General features: G+C 42.8%; 1 protein-coding gene across 4 annotated transcripts in view; it reads left to right on the top strand.

The window, feature by feature from the left end:
• The window catches only part of LOC112229423 (pumilio homolog 1-like), a 75191-nt gene that overhangs the window by 13932 nt on the left and 42263 nt on the right, over positions 1–18996 (top strand). For all 4 annotated transcript variants that reach the window (XM_042310365.1, XM_042310364.1, XM_042310366.1 and 1 more), the window contains exons 2-4: positions 8713–8885; positions 9957–10079; positions 18693–18761. In XM_042310365.1, coding sequence (XP_042166299.1) covers positions 8724–8885; positions 9957–10079; positions 18693–18761 — 354 coding nt within the window. In that variant the 5' untranslated portion in view covers positions 8713–8723. The remainder of the gene's footprint in view (positions 1–8712; positions 8886–9956; positions 10080–18692; positions 18762–18996) is intronic.

Consider the following 18996-nt stretch of genomic DNA (forward strand, 5'->3'; position numbering starts at 1 on the left):
TGTGTGTGTTGAAGCAGTGTGTGTGTGTGTTGAAGCAGTGTGTGTGTGTAACTAGAGCCAGACCGATATTATCAGCCGTTACAAGACTTATACAGATGTATTTGTTTCTCCGTTTTAAGTCTTTACATGGCTGTGAGACAATCTTCCTCTGTCGCGCTACAAACCGGACACTTATCACCCAACACATCTACGCTAGTTGGAGAGGAGAGTGAAATTCTGTAACTAACTGTTACTGCTTCTACGGTGAGTAGATACAAGCTTGCCAGCTCAATAAAGAGCCTAAAATGTTCACTGGCCGTATACTGTTAGGTGAAGCGCCACGGTAGGGTGTCCTGAGGTGGAGCGCCACGGTAGGGTGTCCTGAGGTGGAGCGCCACGGTAGGGTGTCCTGAGGTGAAGCAAGTGCCGTGCTAAGAACATTCATCGTCGTGGCAACGTTAATGTTACAGCCCCTTAGTGAAGCCCTCTAAATCTGGCGTGTTATAATTCATCAATAAGGCCTGCGGAGGTGTGGTATATGGCCAATATACCATGGCTAAGGGCTGTTCTTAAGCACGACGCAACGCGGAGTGCCTGGACACAGCCCTTAGCCATGGTATATTGTCCATATACCACAAACCCCTGAGGTGCCTTATTGCTATTATAAACTGGTTACCAATGTAATTAGAGTTGTAAAAAGAAATGTTTTGTCATACCTGTGGTATACGATATACATTAAAGGCTAGAACCAACCAGTTTTTATAATTGCTCTTTGCGAAGGGTATTCCTCAAGCTCTGACTCTGTCATTGATGTTTTCAGAGACACTAATAAAACATAACATAGCATTTCGTTGCTAAGTTTTAATATATGGGTTGTCAAGGACTGGTTCAGATGTACATTTACCACCCCTATCGAGCCAGCAGTGTGAGAGTACTTGACTCCATTCACTGAGGGTTATTGCTATCCGGGATCTAAACCTTGAAGTGGAACTGACAGTGTTTTAACTACTTTGCAGATGTGAAACAAACAGACAGTCATATCAGTGAAAAAAATAAAATTCCCAGTTTATGCTACAAAACCAATGATAACATAATTTTCTTGTTTTTTAAAAAATTTACGGGCAACGAGGGACACACTCCAACACTCAGACATAATTTACAAACAAAGCATTTGTGTTTAGTGAGTCCTCCAGATCAGAAGCAGTAGGGATGACCAGGGATGTTCTCTGTTTAGTGAGTCCTCCAGATCAGAGGCAGTAGGGATGACCAGGGATGTTCTCTGTTTAGTGAGTCCTCCAGATCAGAGGCAGTAGGGATGACCAGGGATGTTCTCTGTTTAGTGAGTCCGCCAGATCAGAGGCAGTAGGGATGACCAGGGATGTTCTCTGTTTAGTGAGTCCACCAGATCAGAGGCAGTAGGGATGACCAGGGATGTTCTCTGTTTAGTGAGTCCACCAGATCAGAAGCAGTAGGGAGGACCAGGGATGTTCTCTGTTTAGTGAGTCCACCAGATCAGAAGCAGTAGGGATAACCAGGGATGTTCTCTGTTTAGTGAGTCCACCAGATCAGAGGCAGTAGGGAGGACCAGGGATGTTCTCTGTTTAGTGAGTCCACCAGATCAGAAGCAGTAGGGATAACCAGGGATGTTCTCTGTTTATTGAGTCCACCAGATCAGAGGCAGTAGGGATGACCAGGGATGTTCTCTGTTTAGTGAGTCCGACAGATCAGAGGCAGTAGGGATGACCAGGGATGTTCTCTGTTTAGTGAGTCCACCAGATCAGAGGCAGTAGGGATGACCAGGGATGTTCTCTGTTTAGTGAGTCCACCAGATCAGAGGCAGTAGGGATGACCAGGGATGTTCTCTGTTTAGTGAGTCCTCCAGATCAGAGGCAGTAGGGATGACCAGGGATGTTCTCTGTTTAGTGAGTCCACCAGATCAGAGGCAGTAGGGATGACCAGGGATGTTATCTGTTTAGTGAGTCCTCCAGATCAGAGGCAGTAGGGATGACCAGGGATGTTCTCTGTTTAGTGAGTCCACCAGATCAGAGGCAGTAGGGATGACCAGGGATGTTCTCTGTTTAGTGAGTCCACCAGATCAGAGGCAGTAGGGATGACCAGGGATGTTCTCTGTTTAGTGAGTCCACCATATCAGAGGCAGTAGAGATGTTCTCTGTTTAGTGAGTCCACCAGATCAGAGGCAGTAGGGATGACCAGGGATGTTCTCTGTTTAGTGAGTCCACCAGATCAGAGGCAGTAGGGATGACCAGGGATGTTCTCTGTTTAGTGAGTCCACCAGATCAGAGGCAGTAGGGATGACCAGGGATGTTCTCTGTTTAGTGAGTCCACCAGATCAGAGGCAGTAGGGATAACCAGGGATGTTCTCTGTTTAGTGAGTCCACCAGATCAGAGGCAGTAGGGATGACCAGGGATGTTCTCTGTTTAGTGAGTCCACCAGATCAGAGGCAGTAGGGATGACCAGGGATGTTCTCTGTTTAGTGAGTCCTCCAGATCAGAGGCAGTAGGGATGACCAGGGATGTTCTCTGTTTAGTGAGTCCACCAGATCAGAGGCAGTAGGGATGACCAGGGATGTTCTCTGTTTAGTGAGTCCACCAGATCAGAGGCAGTAGGGATGACCAGGGATGTTCTCTGTTTAGTGAGTCCACCAGATCAGAGGCAGTAGGGATGACCAGGGATGTTCTCTGTTTAGTGAGTCCACCAGATCAGAGGCAGTAGGGATGACCAGGGATGTTCTCTGTTTAGTGAGTCCACCAGATCAGAGGCAGTAGGGATGACCAGGGATGTTCTCTGTTTAGTGAGTCCACCAGATCAGAAGCAGTAGGGATAACCAGGGATGTTCTCTGTTTAGTGAGTCCTCCAGATCAGAAGCAGTAGGGATAACCAGGGATGTTCTCTGTTTAGTGAGTCCACCAGATCAGAGGCAGTAGGGATGACCAGGGATGTTCTCTGTTTAGTGAGTCCTCCAGATCAGAGGCAGTAGGGATAACCAGGGATGTTCTCTGTTTAGTGAGTCCTCCAGATCAGAAGCAGTAGGGATAACCAGGGATGTTCTCTGTTTAGTGAGTCCACCAGATCAGAGGCAGTAGGGATGACCAGGGATGTTCTCTGTTTAGTGAGTCCACCAGATCAGAGGCAGTAGGGATGACCAGGGATGTTCTCTGTTTAGTGAGTCCTCCAGATCAGAGGCAGTAGGGATAACCAGGGATGTTCTCTGTTTAGTGAGTCCTCCAGATCAGAAGCAGTAGGGATAACCAGGGATGTTCTCTGTTTAGTGAGTCCTCCAGATCAGAGGCAGTAGGGATAACCAGGGATGTTCTCTGTTTAGTGAGTCCACCAGATCAGAGGCAGTAGGGATGACCAGGGATGTTCTCTGTTTAGCGAGTCCACCAGATCAGAGGCAGTAGGGATAACCAGGGATGTTCTCTGTTTAGTGAGTCCACCAGATCAGAAGCAGTAGGGATAACCAGGGATGTTCTCTGTTTAGTGAGTCCACCAGATCAGAGGCAGTAGGGAGGACCAGGGATGTTCTCTGTTTAGCGAGTCCACCAGATCAGAAGCAGTAGGGATAACCAGGGATGTTCTCTGTTTATTGAGTCCACCAGATCAGAAGCAGTAGGGATAACCAGGGATGTTCTCTGTTTATTGAGTCCACCAGATCAGAGGCAGTAGGGATGACCAGGGATGTTCTCTGTTTAGTGAGTCCTCCAGATCAGAGGCAGTAGGGATGACCAGGGATGTTATCTGTTTAGTGAGTCCTCCAGATCAGAGGCAGTAGGGACGACCAGGGATGTTCTCTGTTTAGTGAGTCCACCATATCAGAGGCAGTAGGGATGTTATCTGTTTAGTGAGTCCTCCAGATCAGAGGCAGTAGGGATGTTCTCTGTTTAGTGAGTCCACCATATCAGAGGCAGTAGGGATGTTCTCTGTTTAGTGAGTCCACCATATCAGAGGCAGTAGGGATGACCAGGGATGTTTTCTTGATAAGTGTGTGAATTGGACAATGTTCCGAGTACAGGTGTTAGGGAAACATGTAATGGAGTAAAAAGTACATTTGTTTTTATTTTTTAGGAATGTAGTAAAGTAAAAGTTGTCAAAAATATAAACAGTAAAGTAGAGAGACCACAAAAATCTACTTAAGTAGTACTTTAAAGTATTTTAAACAGAGTATTGGTTCAGAGTATTGACTATGTACTGGCACCCCCCTCTAGATATTGTTTTCCTGCTGCTCTTCAATTACTTGTTACTTTTATCTCTCATTCTTATCCGTACTGTTGGGGGCTCGTAAGTAAGCATTTCACTGTGAGGTCTACCTACACCTGTTGTGTTTGGCGCGTGTGACTAATAACATTTGATTTGAGTACTTGACACCGTTGTCTATGCTCTTGCTTGTCAGAAAATGTATATTTAAAAAAAAAAGTGTCATTCTTCCTAGGGGTGTATATTAATATGATTTCTCTTTGCTAAAACATTTTCAGTTCCACTTTACCCCCTAACCTGAACCCTTACCGTAACCATTTTAAATGTAAACTTCAATGGGGTGGGGTTGTCCCAAGGACCCCGGATAGCAAGGGCCTGTTCACTGAGGCAATGTTTGGGGTGAATTTTCTGATATTTGTCCTTTTTTCAAGTGACAACCACCAGAATTCTGTGGCTACAGCCCTATAATCGGCAAACACAAAACACCGGACACGTTTTCAGTGTAGAGGTCGACCGACACACACACACGCACACATTATGGAACACCACCCTAACGATACTCTACGCTAGAGGTCGACCGACACACACACACACACACACACACACACACACACACACACACATTATGGAACACAACGATACTCTACGCTAGAGGTCGACCGATTATGATTTTTCAACGCCGATACCGATTTAATATATATATATATATATATATAATGACAATTACAACTTAATATAATACATCAATAAAAATCTATTTAGTCTCAAGTAAATAATGAAACATGTTCAATTTGGTTTAAATAATGCAAAAACAAAGTGTTGGAGAAGAAAGTAAAAGTGCAATATGTGCCATGTAAGAAAGCTAACGTTTCAGTTCCTTGCTCAGAACATGAGAACATATGAAAGCTGGTGGTTCCTTTTAACATGAGACTTCAATATTCCCAGTTAAGAAGTTTTAGGTTGTAGTTATTATAGGACTATTTCTCTCTATACTGTTTGTATTTTATGTACCTTTGACTATTGGATGTTCTTATAGGTACTTTAGTATTGCCAGCCTAATCTCGGGAGTTGATAGGCCTGAAGTCATAAACAGCGCAATGCTTGAAGCACAGCAGAGAGCTGCTGGCAAAAGCATGAAAGTGCTGTTTGAATGAATGCTTACGAGCCTGCAGCTGCCTACCACCACTCAGTCAGACTGCTCTATTAAATCATAGACTTAATTATAATATAATAACACACAGAAATCCGAGATAGCAAAAATATGAAATAGCAACGAATCCCTTTGAAAACAACCTATGTAATTCGAGTCAGTTATTTTAGTTTAGTGTGAAAATTGTCTACAAGGTGTAAATAAGATACTTTTGCTTTCCGTTCGTTCCATTTCCCAAATATGTCTGTTACATGGGCAAGGAGACACATTTTCTTTTTATTACTCAAAGTCAAACAAGTCCGTACAATTATAATTATTTAATTTTTTTTTACATTCATTGTGAATGACAACAGTTCATCTCTCAATGTGACTAATCTTTCCAACACCTCCCTCTCGATAACCATCAAGCCCCGGAGTGAAATGGAACATTCTCTGATGGGTTTTGCGCAGTGGATGCGGTCTGAGTTCTGTGCTTAGCTCTTTTGCTGACAGTTCTTCTCGGTGTATCATACTCACTGCAAACTAATTGCAAAAATCACTGAAGTTGGAGACATATCTCCCTCACTAACTTTAAGCGTCAGCTGTCAGAGCAGCTTACCGATCGCTGCAGCTGTACACAGCCCATCTGTAAATGGCCCAACCAACCCCCTACCTACCTCATCCCCAGATTTGTTTTTCTTTTTCTGCTCTTTTGCACACTAGTGTTTCCACTTGCACATCCTCATCTGCACATCACTCGTGTACATTGTCATTACTTCGCCACTATTGGCCTATTTATTGCCTTACCTCCTTACTTCATTTGCACACACTGTATACCGATTGGTCTATTGTGTTATTGACTGTACGTTTGTTTGTGTAGCTGTGTTGTTTGTGTCGCACTGCTTTGCTTTATCTTGGCCAGGTCACAGTTGTAAATGAGAACTTGTTCTCAACTGGCCTACCTGGTTAAATAAAGGTGATATATTATATATATTTTAATGTGTCCGTATGGCTGAGGACGACTCATTCATAACTAGAGTGCAGGGGCCTGCCTGCCGACCCGCCATAGATAGAACCCCATCTGTGCAAAGCCCCATCACTCAATCCCATATGGAATCTGTTTTTTGTCAATATACAGTGGGTCAAAAAAGTATTGTCAGCCACCAATTGTGCAAGTTCTCCCACTTAAAAAGATGAGAGGCCTGTAATCATAAGAAGCATTGTGGACAGGTGTTTTTATACTGATAACAAGTTCAAACAGGTGCCATTAATACAGGTAACGAGTGGAGGACAGAGGAGCCTCTTAAAGAAGAAGTTACAGGTCTGTGAGAGCCAGAAATCTTGCTTGTTTGTAGGTGACCAAATACTTATTTTCCACCATCATTTGCATGCCTCCAACTCAATCATCAAGTTTGCGGACGACACAACAGTGGTAGGCTTGATTACCAACAACGACGAGACGGCCTACAGGGAGGAGGTGAGGGCCCTCGGAGTGTGGTGTCAGGAAAATAACCTCGCACTCAACGTCAACAAAACTAAGGAGATGATTGTGGACTTCAGGAAACAGCAGAGGGAACACCCCCCTATCCACATCGATGGAACAGTAGTGGAGAGGGTAGTAAGTTTTAAGGTCCTCGGCGTACACATCACAGACAAACTGAATTGGTCCACCCACACAGACAGCATCGTGAAGAAGGCGCAGCAGCGCCTCTTCAACCTCAGGAGGCTGAAGAAATTCGGCTTATCACCAAAAGCACTCACAAACTTCTACAGATGCACAATCGAGAGCATCCTGGCGGGCTGTATCACCGCCTGGTACGGCAACTGCTCCGCCCACAACCGTAAGGCTCTCCAGAGGGTAGTGAGGTCTGCACAACACATCACCGGGGGCAAACTACCGGCCCTCCAGGACACCTACACCACCCGATGTCACAGGAAGGCCATAATGATCATCAAGGACAACAACCACCCGAGCCACTGCCTGTTCACCCCGCTATCATCCAGAAGGCGAGGTCAGTACAGGTGCATCAAAGCTGGGACCGAGAGACTGAAAAACAGCTTCTATCTCAAGGCCATCAGACTGTTAAACAGCCACCACTAACATTGAGTGGCTGCTGCCAACACACTGACACTGACACTGACTCAACTCCAGCCACTTTAATAATGGGAATTGATGGGAAATGATGTAAAATATATCACTAGCCACTTTAAACAATGCTACCTAATATAATATTTACATACCCTACATTATTCATCTCATATGTATACGTATATACTCTACTCTATATCATCGACTGCATCCTTATGTAATACATGTATCACTAGCCACTAACTATGCCACTTTGTTTACATACTCATCTCATATGTATATACTGCACTCAATACCATCTACTGTATCTTGCCTATGCTGCTCTGTACCATCACTCATTCATATATCCTTATGTACATATTCTTTATCCCCTTACACTGTGTATAAGACAGTAGTTTTGGAATTGTTAGCTAGATTACTTGTTATTACTGCATTGTCGGAACTAGAAGCACAAGCATTTCGCTACACTCGCACTAACATCTGCTAACCATGTGTATGTGACAAATAAAATTTGATTTGATAAATTCATTAAAAATCCTACAATGTGATTTTCTGGATTTTTTTTTTCTCCATTTTGTCTGTCATAGTTGAAGTGTACCTATGATGAAAATTACAGGCCTCATCTTGCCCCACTGTATATATATATATATATGAGATAGAGATAGAGATAGAGATATATATATATATAGAGATAGATATATAGAGATAGATATATAGAGATATATATCTATATATATATATATATATAGAGATAGATATATAGAGATATATATATATATATAGATATATAGAGATATAGAGATATATATATATATATAGATATATAGAGATATATATATATATATATATATATATATAGAGATAGATAGATAGATAGATAGATAGATAGATAGATAGATAGATAGATATATAGATATATATATAGATATATATATATATATATAGAGATAGATAGATAGATAGATAGATAGATAGATAGATAGATATATATATATCTATATATCTATCTATCTATCTATCTATCTATCTATATATATATATCTATATATCTTAGATAGAAATTGGATTTTGAAAGATTGAAATAGGCTTTCGCTTGTACAGTGTCTCAAACACCACTAACCAAATACGGAATTGGTCAGTGGCTCTTTAAGAAATCTGCTTTTGGAGTATATTTGGAGGGCTGTTTTAAGCACGGTCCATGATGTTATGATATTTTTTCAGCTACAATAATAAAAAATATTGTCAGATATATCGGTTATGTGTGAATATTTCAACTAACGGTGTGTGTCTCTTCCCCAGGCCGTGGTGGAATGAGCAGCGTGTGTGTGTTGAAGGGTAAAGCAGTGCTCTGGCAGGCCTCGTTCAGCCCCCACCTCAGAACTTCAACTCCCAGCATGCCGGTGGTGCTGAGCAGCGGAGGACACGCCCCCCCGGCCGGACAGACCCCACATGCCCCGCCACCAAGCCAGCAGGTAAGGGATGGAGACCAGGGCATAAAATGAACACCTGCCAAATGCGGTATGATGTGTATTTCACCAGGGCTCCACAGGACGAGCGTTTCACTCGCATTTGTGAATTCAAGTGTGATCACATTTTAAAGTAAAATAAATGCTGCAGTAGCTGTTTTCAAAGTATTTCTGACGTTTTTGTTTCATAGCTCAAATAACTACGACTCCTATATAGCCTATTCCACCTCGCGCGACAACTGCCTGGCGTTCCTCCTCTTTTTCTTCTTCTTCTTCTTCTTCTATGTTTGAGTTTCAACTGACTCCACTCGCGCTACCATGGTAACCTCCCGCTACCATGGTAACCTCCCGCCCTTAAAGAGGCAGGCGAAGATTTGTCTCATCTGTGATATTTTGGATTTAATGACTTCAACTTTCAAAAAATGAAATTAAAACAATATACCACATTACCTCTTACTAGTAATACATCTGTTTTTGAAACAAAGCATGCTCATCTGTTTTTGAAACAAAGCATGCTCATCTGTTTTTGAAACAAAGCATGCTCATCTGTTTTTGAAACAAAGCATGCTCATCTGTTTTTGAAACAAAGCATGCTCATCTGTTTTTGAAACAAAGCATGCTCATCTGTTTTGAAACAAAGCATGCTCATCTGTTTTTGAAACAAAGCATGCTCATCTGTTTTTGAAACAAAGCATGCTCATCTGTTTTTGAAACAAAGCATGCTCATCTGTTTTTGAAACAAAGCATGCTCATCTGTTTTTGAAACAAAGCATGCTCATCTGTTTTTGAAACAAAGCATGCTCATCTGTTTTTGAAACAAAGCATGCTCATCTGTTTTTGTGTGTTGGTGTAATTTTGGCAGGGGAAAAATAAATTGGCCGATTTTAAAAATAAAATAATAATGAATAAAAAAAATATTTTTTTTAATACAAAGAAAAAAAATATATATATATATTATAAAATAATGATAATGATCTGAGTGGCTGGTAGGTTTTTACATCTATGTCATGTCAGACTGCAGTACATGTCACACAGACTGACAGATGTTCAGAGATGTTAGCTGTGTGTGTGTTGCAGGGCGTGATGGGTACAGGGCGCTCTCAGGATGATGCCATGGTGAACTACTGCTTCCAGCGGCAGCACGGAGAGCAGCCTGGCAAACACCGCTGGCCCACTGGGGAGAACATCCACGACAGCCAGGTACTGGTGGCTGGGGGGTGTAAAATCAGAAAATGGTCTAGGTTTGAGTTTATGAGCCTACTCTTTACTGACAGTCTCTCTGAGTGTAACCTTGCCCCTCTTTCTGTAGTGTAGGGGTGTTATTCTAACCTGGTCTCTCTGTCTGTAGTGTAGGGGTGTTATTCTAACCTGGTCTCTCTGTCTGTAGTGTAGGGGTGTTATTCTAACCTGGTCTCTGTCTGTAGTGTAGGGGTGTTATTCTAACCTGGTCTCTGTCTGTAGTGTAGGGGTGTTATTCTAACCTGGTCTCTCTGTCAGTTGTGTAGGGGTGTTATTCTAACCTGGTCTCTGTCTGTAGTGTAGGGGTGTTATTCTAACCTGGTCTCTCTGTCTGTAGGTGTAGGGGTGTTATTCTAACCTGGTCTCTCTGTAGGTGTAGGGGTGTTATTCTAACCTGGTCTCTCTGTCTGTAGTGTAGGGGTGTTATTCTAACCTGGTCTCTCTGTCTGTAGTGTAGGGGTGTTATTCTAACCTGGTCTCTCTGTCTGTAGTGTAGGGGTGTTATTCTAACCTGGTCTCCCTGTAGGTGTAGGGGTGTTATTCTAACCTGGTCTCTCTGTCTGTAGGTGTTATTCTAACCTGGTCTCTGTCTGTAGTGTAGGGGTGTTATTCTAACCTGGTCTCTCTCTGTAGGTGTTATTCTAACCTGGTCTCTCTGTCTGTAGTGTAGGGGTGTTATTCTAACCTGGTCTCTCTGTCTGTAGTGTAGGGGTGTTATTCTAACCTGGTCTCTCTGTCTGTAGTGTAGGGGTGTTATTCTAACCTGGTCTGTCTGTAGTGTAGGGGTGTTATTCTAACCTGGTCTCTCTGTCTGTAGGTGTTATTCTAACCTGGTCTCTCTGTCTGTAGTGTAGGGGTGTTATTCTAACCTGGTCTCTGTCTGTAGTGTAGGGGTGTTATTCTAACCTGGTGTCTCTGTCTGTAGTGTAGGGGTGTTATTCTAACCTGGTCTCTGTCTGTAGTGTAGGGGTGTTATTCTAACCTGGTCTCTCTGTCTGTAGTGTAGGGGTGTTATTCTAACCTGGTCTGTCTGTAGTGTAGGGGTGTTATTCTAACCTGGTCTCTCTGTCTGTAGGTGTTATTCTAACCTGGTCTCTCTGTCTGTAGTGTAGGGGTGTTATTCTAACCTGGTCTCTGTCTGTAGTGTAGGGGTGTTATTCTAACCTGGTCTCTCTGTCTGTAGTGTAGGGGTGTTATTCTAACCTGGTCTCTCTGTCTGTAGTGTAGGGGTGTTATTCTAACCTGGTCTCTCTGTCTGTAGGTGTTATTCTAACCTGGTCTCTCTCTGTCTGTAGTGTAGGGGTGTTATTCTAACCTGGTCTCTCTGTCTGTAGTGTAGGGGTGTTATTCTAACCTGGTCTCTGTCTGTAGTTGTAGGGGTGTTATTCTAGCCTGGTCTCTCTGTCTGTAGTGTAGGGGTGTTATTCTAACCTGGTCTCTCTGTCTGTAGTGTAGGAGTGTTATTCTAACCTGGTCTCTCTCTGTAGGTGTTATTCTAACCTGGTCTCTCTGTCTGTAGTGTAGGGGTGTTATTCTAACCTGGTCTCTCTGTCTGTAGTGTAGGGGTGTTATTCTAACCTGGTCTCTCTCTGTAGGTGTTATTCTAACCTGGTCTCTCTGTCTGTAGTGTAGGGGTGTTATTCTAACCTGGTCTCTCTGTCTGTAGTGTAGGGGTGTTATTCTAACCTGGTCTCTCTCTGTAGGTGTTATTCTAACCTGGTCTCTCTGTCTGTAGTGTAGGGGTGTTATTCTAACCTGGTCTCTCTGTCTGTAGTGTAGGGGTGTTATTCTAACCTGGTCTCTATCTGTAGGTGTTATTCTAACCTGGTCTCTCTGTCTGTAGTGTAGGGGTGTTATTCTAACCTGGTCTCTCTGTCTGTAGTGTAGGGGTGTTATTCTAACCTGGTCTCTCTGTCTGTAGTGTAGGGGTGTTATTCTAACCTGGTCTCTCTGTCTGTAGTGTAGGGGTGTTATTCTAACCTGGTCTCTCTGTCTGTAGTGTAGGGGTGTTATTCTAACCTGGTCTCGCTCTGTAGGTGTTATTCTAACCTGGTCTCTCTCTGTAGGTGTAGGTGTTATTTTAACTTGGTCTATGTAGTGTTGTTATAACCTGGTGTCTGTAGGTGTAGTGTTGTTATAACCTGGTCTCTGTAGGTGTTGTTATAACCTGGTCTCTGTAGGTGTTGTTATAACCTGGTCTCTGTAGTGTTGTTATAAACTGGGCTCTGTAGTGTTGTTATAACCTGGGCTCTGTAAGTGTTGTTATAACCTGGGCTCTGTAGGTGTTGTTATAACCTGTTCTCTGTAGTGTTGTTATAACCTGGTCTCTGTAGGTGTTGTTATAACCTGGTCTCTGTAGGTGTTGTTAACCTGGTCTCTGTAGTGCAGTTATAACCTGGTCTCTGTAGGTGTAGTGTAGTTATAACCTGGTCTCTGTAGTGTTGTTATAACCTGGTCTATGTAGTGTTAACCTGGTCTCTGTAGTGTTGTTATAACCTGGTCTATGTAGTGTTATAACCTGTTCTCTGTAGGTGTAGTTGTAACCTGGTCTCTGTAGGTGTAGTTGTAACCTGGTCTCTGTAGGTGTTGTTGTAACCTGGTCTCTGTAGGTGTTGTTGTAACCTGGTCTCTGTAGGTGTTGTTATAACCGGGTCTCTGTAGGTGTAGTGTTGTTATAACCGGGTCTCTGTAGGTGTTGTTATAACCTGGTCTCTGTAGGTGTAGTGTTGTTATAACCTGGTCTCTGTAGGTGTAGTGTTGTTATAACCTGGTCTCTGTAGGTGTAGTGTTGTTATAACCTGGTCTCTGTAGGTGTATGTTGTTATAACCTGGTCTCTGTAGGTGTTGTTATAACCTGGTCTCTGTAGGTGTTGTTATAACCTGGTCTCTGTAGGTGTTGTTATAACCTGGTCTCTGTAGGTGTTGTTATAACCTGGTCTCTGTAGGTGTTGTTATAACCTGGTCTCTGTAGGTGTTGTTATAACCTGGTCTCTGTAGGTGTTGTTATAACCTGGTCTCTGTAGGTGTTGTTATAACCTGGTCTCTGTAGGTGTTGTTATAACCTGGTCTCTGTAGGTGTTGTTATAACCTGGTCTCTGTAGGTGTAGTGTTGTTATAACCTGGTCTCTGTAGGTGTAGTGTTGTTATAACCTGGTCTCTGTAGGTGTAGTTATAACCTGGTCTATGTAGGTGTAGTTATAACCTGGTCTATGTAGTGTCGTTATAACCTGGTCTCTGTAGTGTCGTTATAACCTGGTCTCTGTAGTGTCGTTATAACCTGGTCTCTGTAGTGTCGTTATAACCTGGTCTCTGTAGTGTCGTTATAACCTGGTCTCTGTAGTGTCGTTATAACCTGGTCTCTGTAGTGTCGTTATAACCTGGTCTCTGTAGGTGTTGTTATAACCTGGTCTCTGTAGGTGTTGTTATAACCTGGTCTCTGTAGGTGTTGTTATAACCTGGTCTCTGTAGGTGTTGTTATAACCTGGTCTCTGTAGGTGTTGTTATAACCTGGTCTCTGTAGGTGTTGTTATAACCTGGTCTCTGTAGGTGTAGTTATAACCTGGTCTCTGTAGGTGTAGTGTTGTTATAACCTGGTCTCTGTAGGTGTAGTGTTGTTATAACCTGGTCTCTGTAGGTGTAGTTATAACCTGGTCTATGTAGTGTCGTTATAACCTGGTCTCTGTAGGTGTAGTTATAACCTGGTCTCTGTAGGTGTAGTTATAACCTGGTCTATGTAGTGTCGTTATAACCTGGTCTCTGTAGTGTCGTTATAACCTGGTCTCTGTAGTGTCGTTATAACCTGGTCTCTGTAGTGTCGTTATAACCTGGTCTCTGTAGTGTCGTTATAACCTGGTCTCTGTAGTGTCGTTATAACCTGGTCTCTGTAGTGTCGTTATAACCTGGTCTCTGTAGTGTCGTTATAACCTGGTCTCTGTAGTGTCGTTATAACCTGGTCTCTGTAGTGTCGTTATAACCTGGTCTCTGTAGTGTCGTTATAACCTGGTCTCTGTAGTGTCGTTATAACCTGGTCTCTGTAGTGTTGTTATAACCTGGTCTCTGTAGGTGTTGTTATAACCTGGTCTCTGTAGGTGTTGTTATAACCTGGTCTCTGTAGGTGTAGTGTTGCTATAACATGGTCTCTGTAGGTGTAGTGTTGTTATAACATGGTCTCTGTAGGTGTAGTGTTGTTATAACATGGTCTCTGTAGGTGTAGTGTTGCTATAACATGGTCTCTGTAGGTGTAGTGTTGTTATAACCTGGTCTCTGTAGGTCTAGTGTTGTTATAACATGGTCTATGTAGTGTAGTTATAACCTGGTCTCTTTAGTGTTGTTATGACCTGGTCTCTGTAGGTGTAGTGTTGTTATAACCTGGTCTCTGTAGGTGTAGTGTTGTTATAACCTGGTCTCTGTAGGTGAAGTGTCGTTATAACCTGGTCTCTGTAGTGTCGTTATAACCTGTTCTCTGTAGGTGAAGTGTAGTTATAACCTGGTCTCTGTAGTGTGGTTATAACCTGGTATCTGTAGGTGTTGTTATAACCTGGTCTCTGTAGGTGTAGGTGTTGTTATAACCTGGTCTCTGTAGGTGTAGTGTTGTTATAACCTGGTCTCTGTAGGTGTTGTTATAACCTGGTCTCTGTAGGTGTTGTTATAACCTGGTCTCTGTAGGTGTTGTTATAACCTGGTCTCTGTAGGTGTTGTTATAACCTGGTCTATGTAGGTGTTGTTATAACCTGGTCTCTGTAGGTGTAGTTATAACCTGGTCTCTGTAGGTGTAGTGTTGTTATAACCTGGTCTCTGTAGGTGTAGTGTTGTTATAACCTGGTCTCTGTAGGTGTAGTTATAACCTGGTCTATGTAGTGTCGTTATAACCTGGTCTCTGTAGGTGTAGTTATAACCTGGTCTCTGTAGTGTCGTTATAACCTGGTCTCTGTAGTGTCGTTATAACCTGGTCTCTGTAGTGTCGTTATAACCTGGTCTCTGTAGTGTCGTTATAACCTGGTCTCTGTAGTGTCGTTATAACCTGGTCTCTGTAGTGTCGTTATAACCTGGTCTCTGTAGTGTCGTTATAACCTGGTCTCTGTAGTGTCGTTATAACCTGGTCTCTGTAGTGTCGTTATAACCTGGTCTCTGTAGTGTCGTTATAACCTGGTCTCTGTAGTGTCGTTATAACCTGGTCTCTGTAGTGTTGTTATAACCTGGTCTCTGTAGTGTTGTTATAACCTGGTCTCTGTGGGTGTTGTTATAACCTGGTCTCTGTAGGTGTTGTTATAACCTGGTCTCTGTAGGTGTAGTGTTGTTATAACATGGTCTCTGTAGGTGTAGTGTTGTTATAACATGGTCTCTGTAGGTGTAGTGTTGTTATAACATGGTCTCTGTAGGTGTAGTGTTGCTATAACATGGTCTCTGTAGGTGTAGTGTTGTTATAACCTGGTCTCTGTAGGTCTAGTGTTGTTATAACATGGTCTATGTAGTGTAGTTATAACCTGGTCTCTTTAGTGTTGTTATGACCTGGTCTCTGTAGGTGTAGTGTTGTTATAACCTGGTCTCTGTAGGTGTAGTGTTGTTATAACCTGGTCTCTGTAGGTGAAGTGTCGTTATAACCTGGTCTCTGTAGTGTCGTTATAACCTGTTCTCTGTAGGTGAAGTGTAGTTATAACCTGGTCTCTGTAGTGTGGTTATAACCTGGTATCTGTAGGTGTTGTTATAACCTGGTCTCTGTAGGTGTAGGTGTTGTTATAACCTGGTCTCTGTAGGTGTAGTGTTGTTATAACCTGGTCTCTGTAGGTGTTGTTATAACCTGGTCTCTGTAGGTGTTGTTATAACCTGGTCTCTGTAGGTGTTGTTATAACCTGGTCTCTGTAGGTGTTGTTATAACCTGGTCTCTGTAGGTGTTGTTATAACCTTGTCTCTGTAGGTGTTGTTATAACCTGGTCTCTGTAGGTGTTGTTATAACCTGGTCTCTGTAGGTGTTGTTATAACCTGGTCTCTGTAGGTGTTGTTATAACCTGGTCTCTGTAGGTGTTGTTATAACCTGGTCTCTGTAGGTGTTGTTATAACCTGGTCTCTGTAGGTGTTGTTATAACCTGGTCTCTGTAGTGTCGTTATAACCTGGTCTCTGTAGTGTCGTTATAACCTGGTCTCTGTAGTGTCGTTATAACCTGGTCTCTGTAGTGTCGTTATAACCTGGTCTCTGTAGTGTCGTTATAACCTGGTCTCTGTAGTGTCGTTATAACCTGGTCTCTGTAGTGTCGTTATAACCTGGTCTCTGTAGTGTCGTTATAACCTGGTCTCTGTAGTGTCGTTATAACCTGGTCTCTGTAGTGTCGTTATAACCTGGTCTCTGTAGGTGTAGTGTTGTTATAACCTGGTCTCTGTAGGTGTAGTGTTGTTATAACCTGGTCTCTGTAGGTGTTGTTATAACCTGGTCTCTGTAGGTGTTGTTATAACCTGGTCTCTGTAGGTGTTGTTATAACCTGGTCTCTGTAGGTGTTGTTATAACCTGGTCTCTGTAGGTGTTGTTATAACCTGGTCTCTGTAGGTGTAGTTATAACCTGGTCTCTGTAGGTGTAGTTATAACCTGGTCTCTGTAGGTGTAGTGTTGTTATAACCTGGTCTCTGTAGGTGTAGTGTTGTTATAACCTGGTCTCTGTAGGTGTAGTGTTGTTATAACCTGGTCTCTGTAGGTGTAGTTATAACCTGGTCTATGTAGTGTAGTTATAACCTGGTCTATGTAGTGTCGTTATAACCTGGTCTCTGTAGTGTCGTTATAACCTGGTCTCTGTAGTGTCGTTATAACCTGGTCTCTGTAGTGTCGTTATAACCTGGTCTCTGTAGTGTCGTTATAACCTGGTCTCTGTAGTGTCGTTATAACCTGGTCTCTGTAGTGTCGTTATAACCTGGTCTCTGTAGGTGTTGTTATAACCTGGTCTCTGTAGGTGTTGTTATAACCTGGTCTCTGTAGGTGTTGTTATAACCTGGTCTCTGTAGGTGTTGTTATAACCTGGTCTCTGTAGGTGTTGTTATAACCTGGTCTCTGTAGGTGTTGTTATAACCTGGTCTCTGTAGGTGTAGTTATAACCTGGTCTCTGTAGGTGTAGTGTTGTTATAACCTGGTCTCTTTAGGTGTAGTGTTGTTATAACCTGGTCTCTGTAGGTGTAGTTATAACCTGGTCTATGTAGTGTCGTTATAACCTGGTCTCTGTAGGTGTAGTTATAACCTGGTCTATGTAGTGTCGTTATAACCTGGTCTCTGTAGGTGTAGTTATAACCTGGTCTATGTAGTGTCGTTATAACCTGGTCTCTGTAGTGTCGTTATAACCTGGTCTCTGTAGTGTCGTTATAACCTGGTCTCTGTAGTGTCGTTATAACCTGGTCTCTGTAGTGTCGTTATAACCTGGTCTCTGTAGTGTCGTTATAACCTGGTCTCTGTAGTGTCGTTATAACCTGGTCTCTGTAGTGTCGTTATAACCTGGTCTCTGTAGTGTCGTTATAACCTGGTCTCTGTAGTGTCGTTATAACCTGGTCTCTGTAGTGTCGTTATAACCTGGTCTCTGTAGTGTTGTTATAACCTGGTCTCTGTAGGTGTTGTTATAACCTGGTCTCTGTAGGTGTTGTTATAACCTGGTCTCTGTAGGTGTAGTGTTGTTATAACATGGTCTCTGTAGGTGTAGTGTTGTTATAACATGGTCTCTGTAGGTGTAGTGTTGTTATAACATGGTCTCTGTAGGTGTAGTGTTGCTATAACATGGTCTCTGTAGGTGTAGTGTTGTTATAACCTGGTCTCTGTAGGTCTAGTGTTGTTATAACATGGTCTATGTAGTGTAGTTATAACCTGGTCTCTTTAGTGTTGTTATGACCTGGTCTCTGTAGGTGTAGTGTTGTTATAACCTGGTCTCTGTAGGTGTAGTGTTGTTATAACCTGGTCTCTGTAGGTGAAGTGTCGTTATAACCTGGTCTCTGTAGTGTCGTTATAACCTGTTCTCTGTAGGTGAAGTGTAGTTATAACCTGGTCTCTGTAGTGTGGTTATAACCTGGTATCTGTAGGTGTTGTTATAACCTGGTCTCTGTAGGTGTAGGTGTTGTTATAACCTGGTCTCTGTAGGTGTTGTTATAACCTGGTCTCTGTAGGTGTTGTTATAACCTGGTCTCTGTAGGTGTTGTTATAACCTGGTCTCTGTAGGTGTTGTTATAACCTGGTCTCTGTAGGTGTTGTTATAACCTGGTCTCTGTAGGTGTTGTTATAACCTGGTCTCTGTAGGTGTTGTTATAACCTGGTCTCTGTAGGTGTAGTGTAGTTATAACCTGGTCTCTGTAGTGTTGTTATAACCTGGTCTCTGTAGGTGTTGTTATAACCTGGTCTCTGTAGTGTTGTTATAACCTGGTCTCTGTAGGTGTTGTTATAACCTGGTCTCTGTAGGTGTTGTTATAACCTGGTCTCTGTAGTGTTGTTATAACCTGGTCTCTGTAGGTGTAGTGTTGTTATACTCTGGTCTCTGTAGTGTTGTTATAACCTGGTCTCTGTAGTGTTATAACCTGGTCTCTGTAGTGTCGTTATAACCTGGTCTCTCTCTCCAGGGGCGGTCGATGGATGAGCTGAACCATGACTTCCATGCTCTGGCTCTAGAGGGGCGTGCCATGGGAGAGGTAAGGGGTCAGGGGTTACAGGTCAAGTAGTTAGAGGACCTAAGACACTCAGCCTACCGAAGGCCATGTGATGGTGGTAGGAAGAGCACTGTAGCCCAGAATAAAGTAACCCATAAATCCTGCTGCTATATTTAGTCATTCCGAGGAAAACGCCCTGACACTTCTCTTTCTTTCACTTTTCTCTCCCTCTCTCTTTATTTTTCTCTTGTTCCTTTTTCTGTTTCTCTCCTCCCTT

Source organism: Oncorhynchus tshawytscha, linkage group LG31 (assembly GCF_018296145.1).
Source record: "Oncorhynchus tshawytscha isolate Ot180627B linkage group LG31, Otsh_v2.0, whole genome shotgun sequence".
Lineage (NCBI taxonomy): Eukaryota > Metazoa > Chordata > Actinopteri > Salmoniformes > Salmonidae > Oncorhynchus > Oncorhynchus tshawytscha.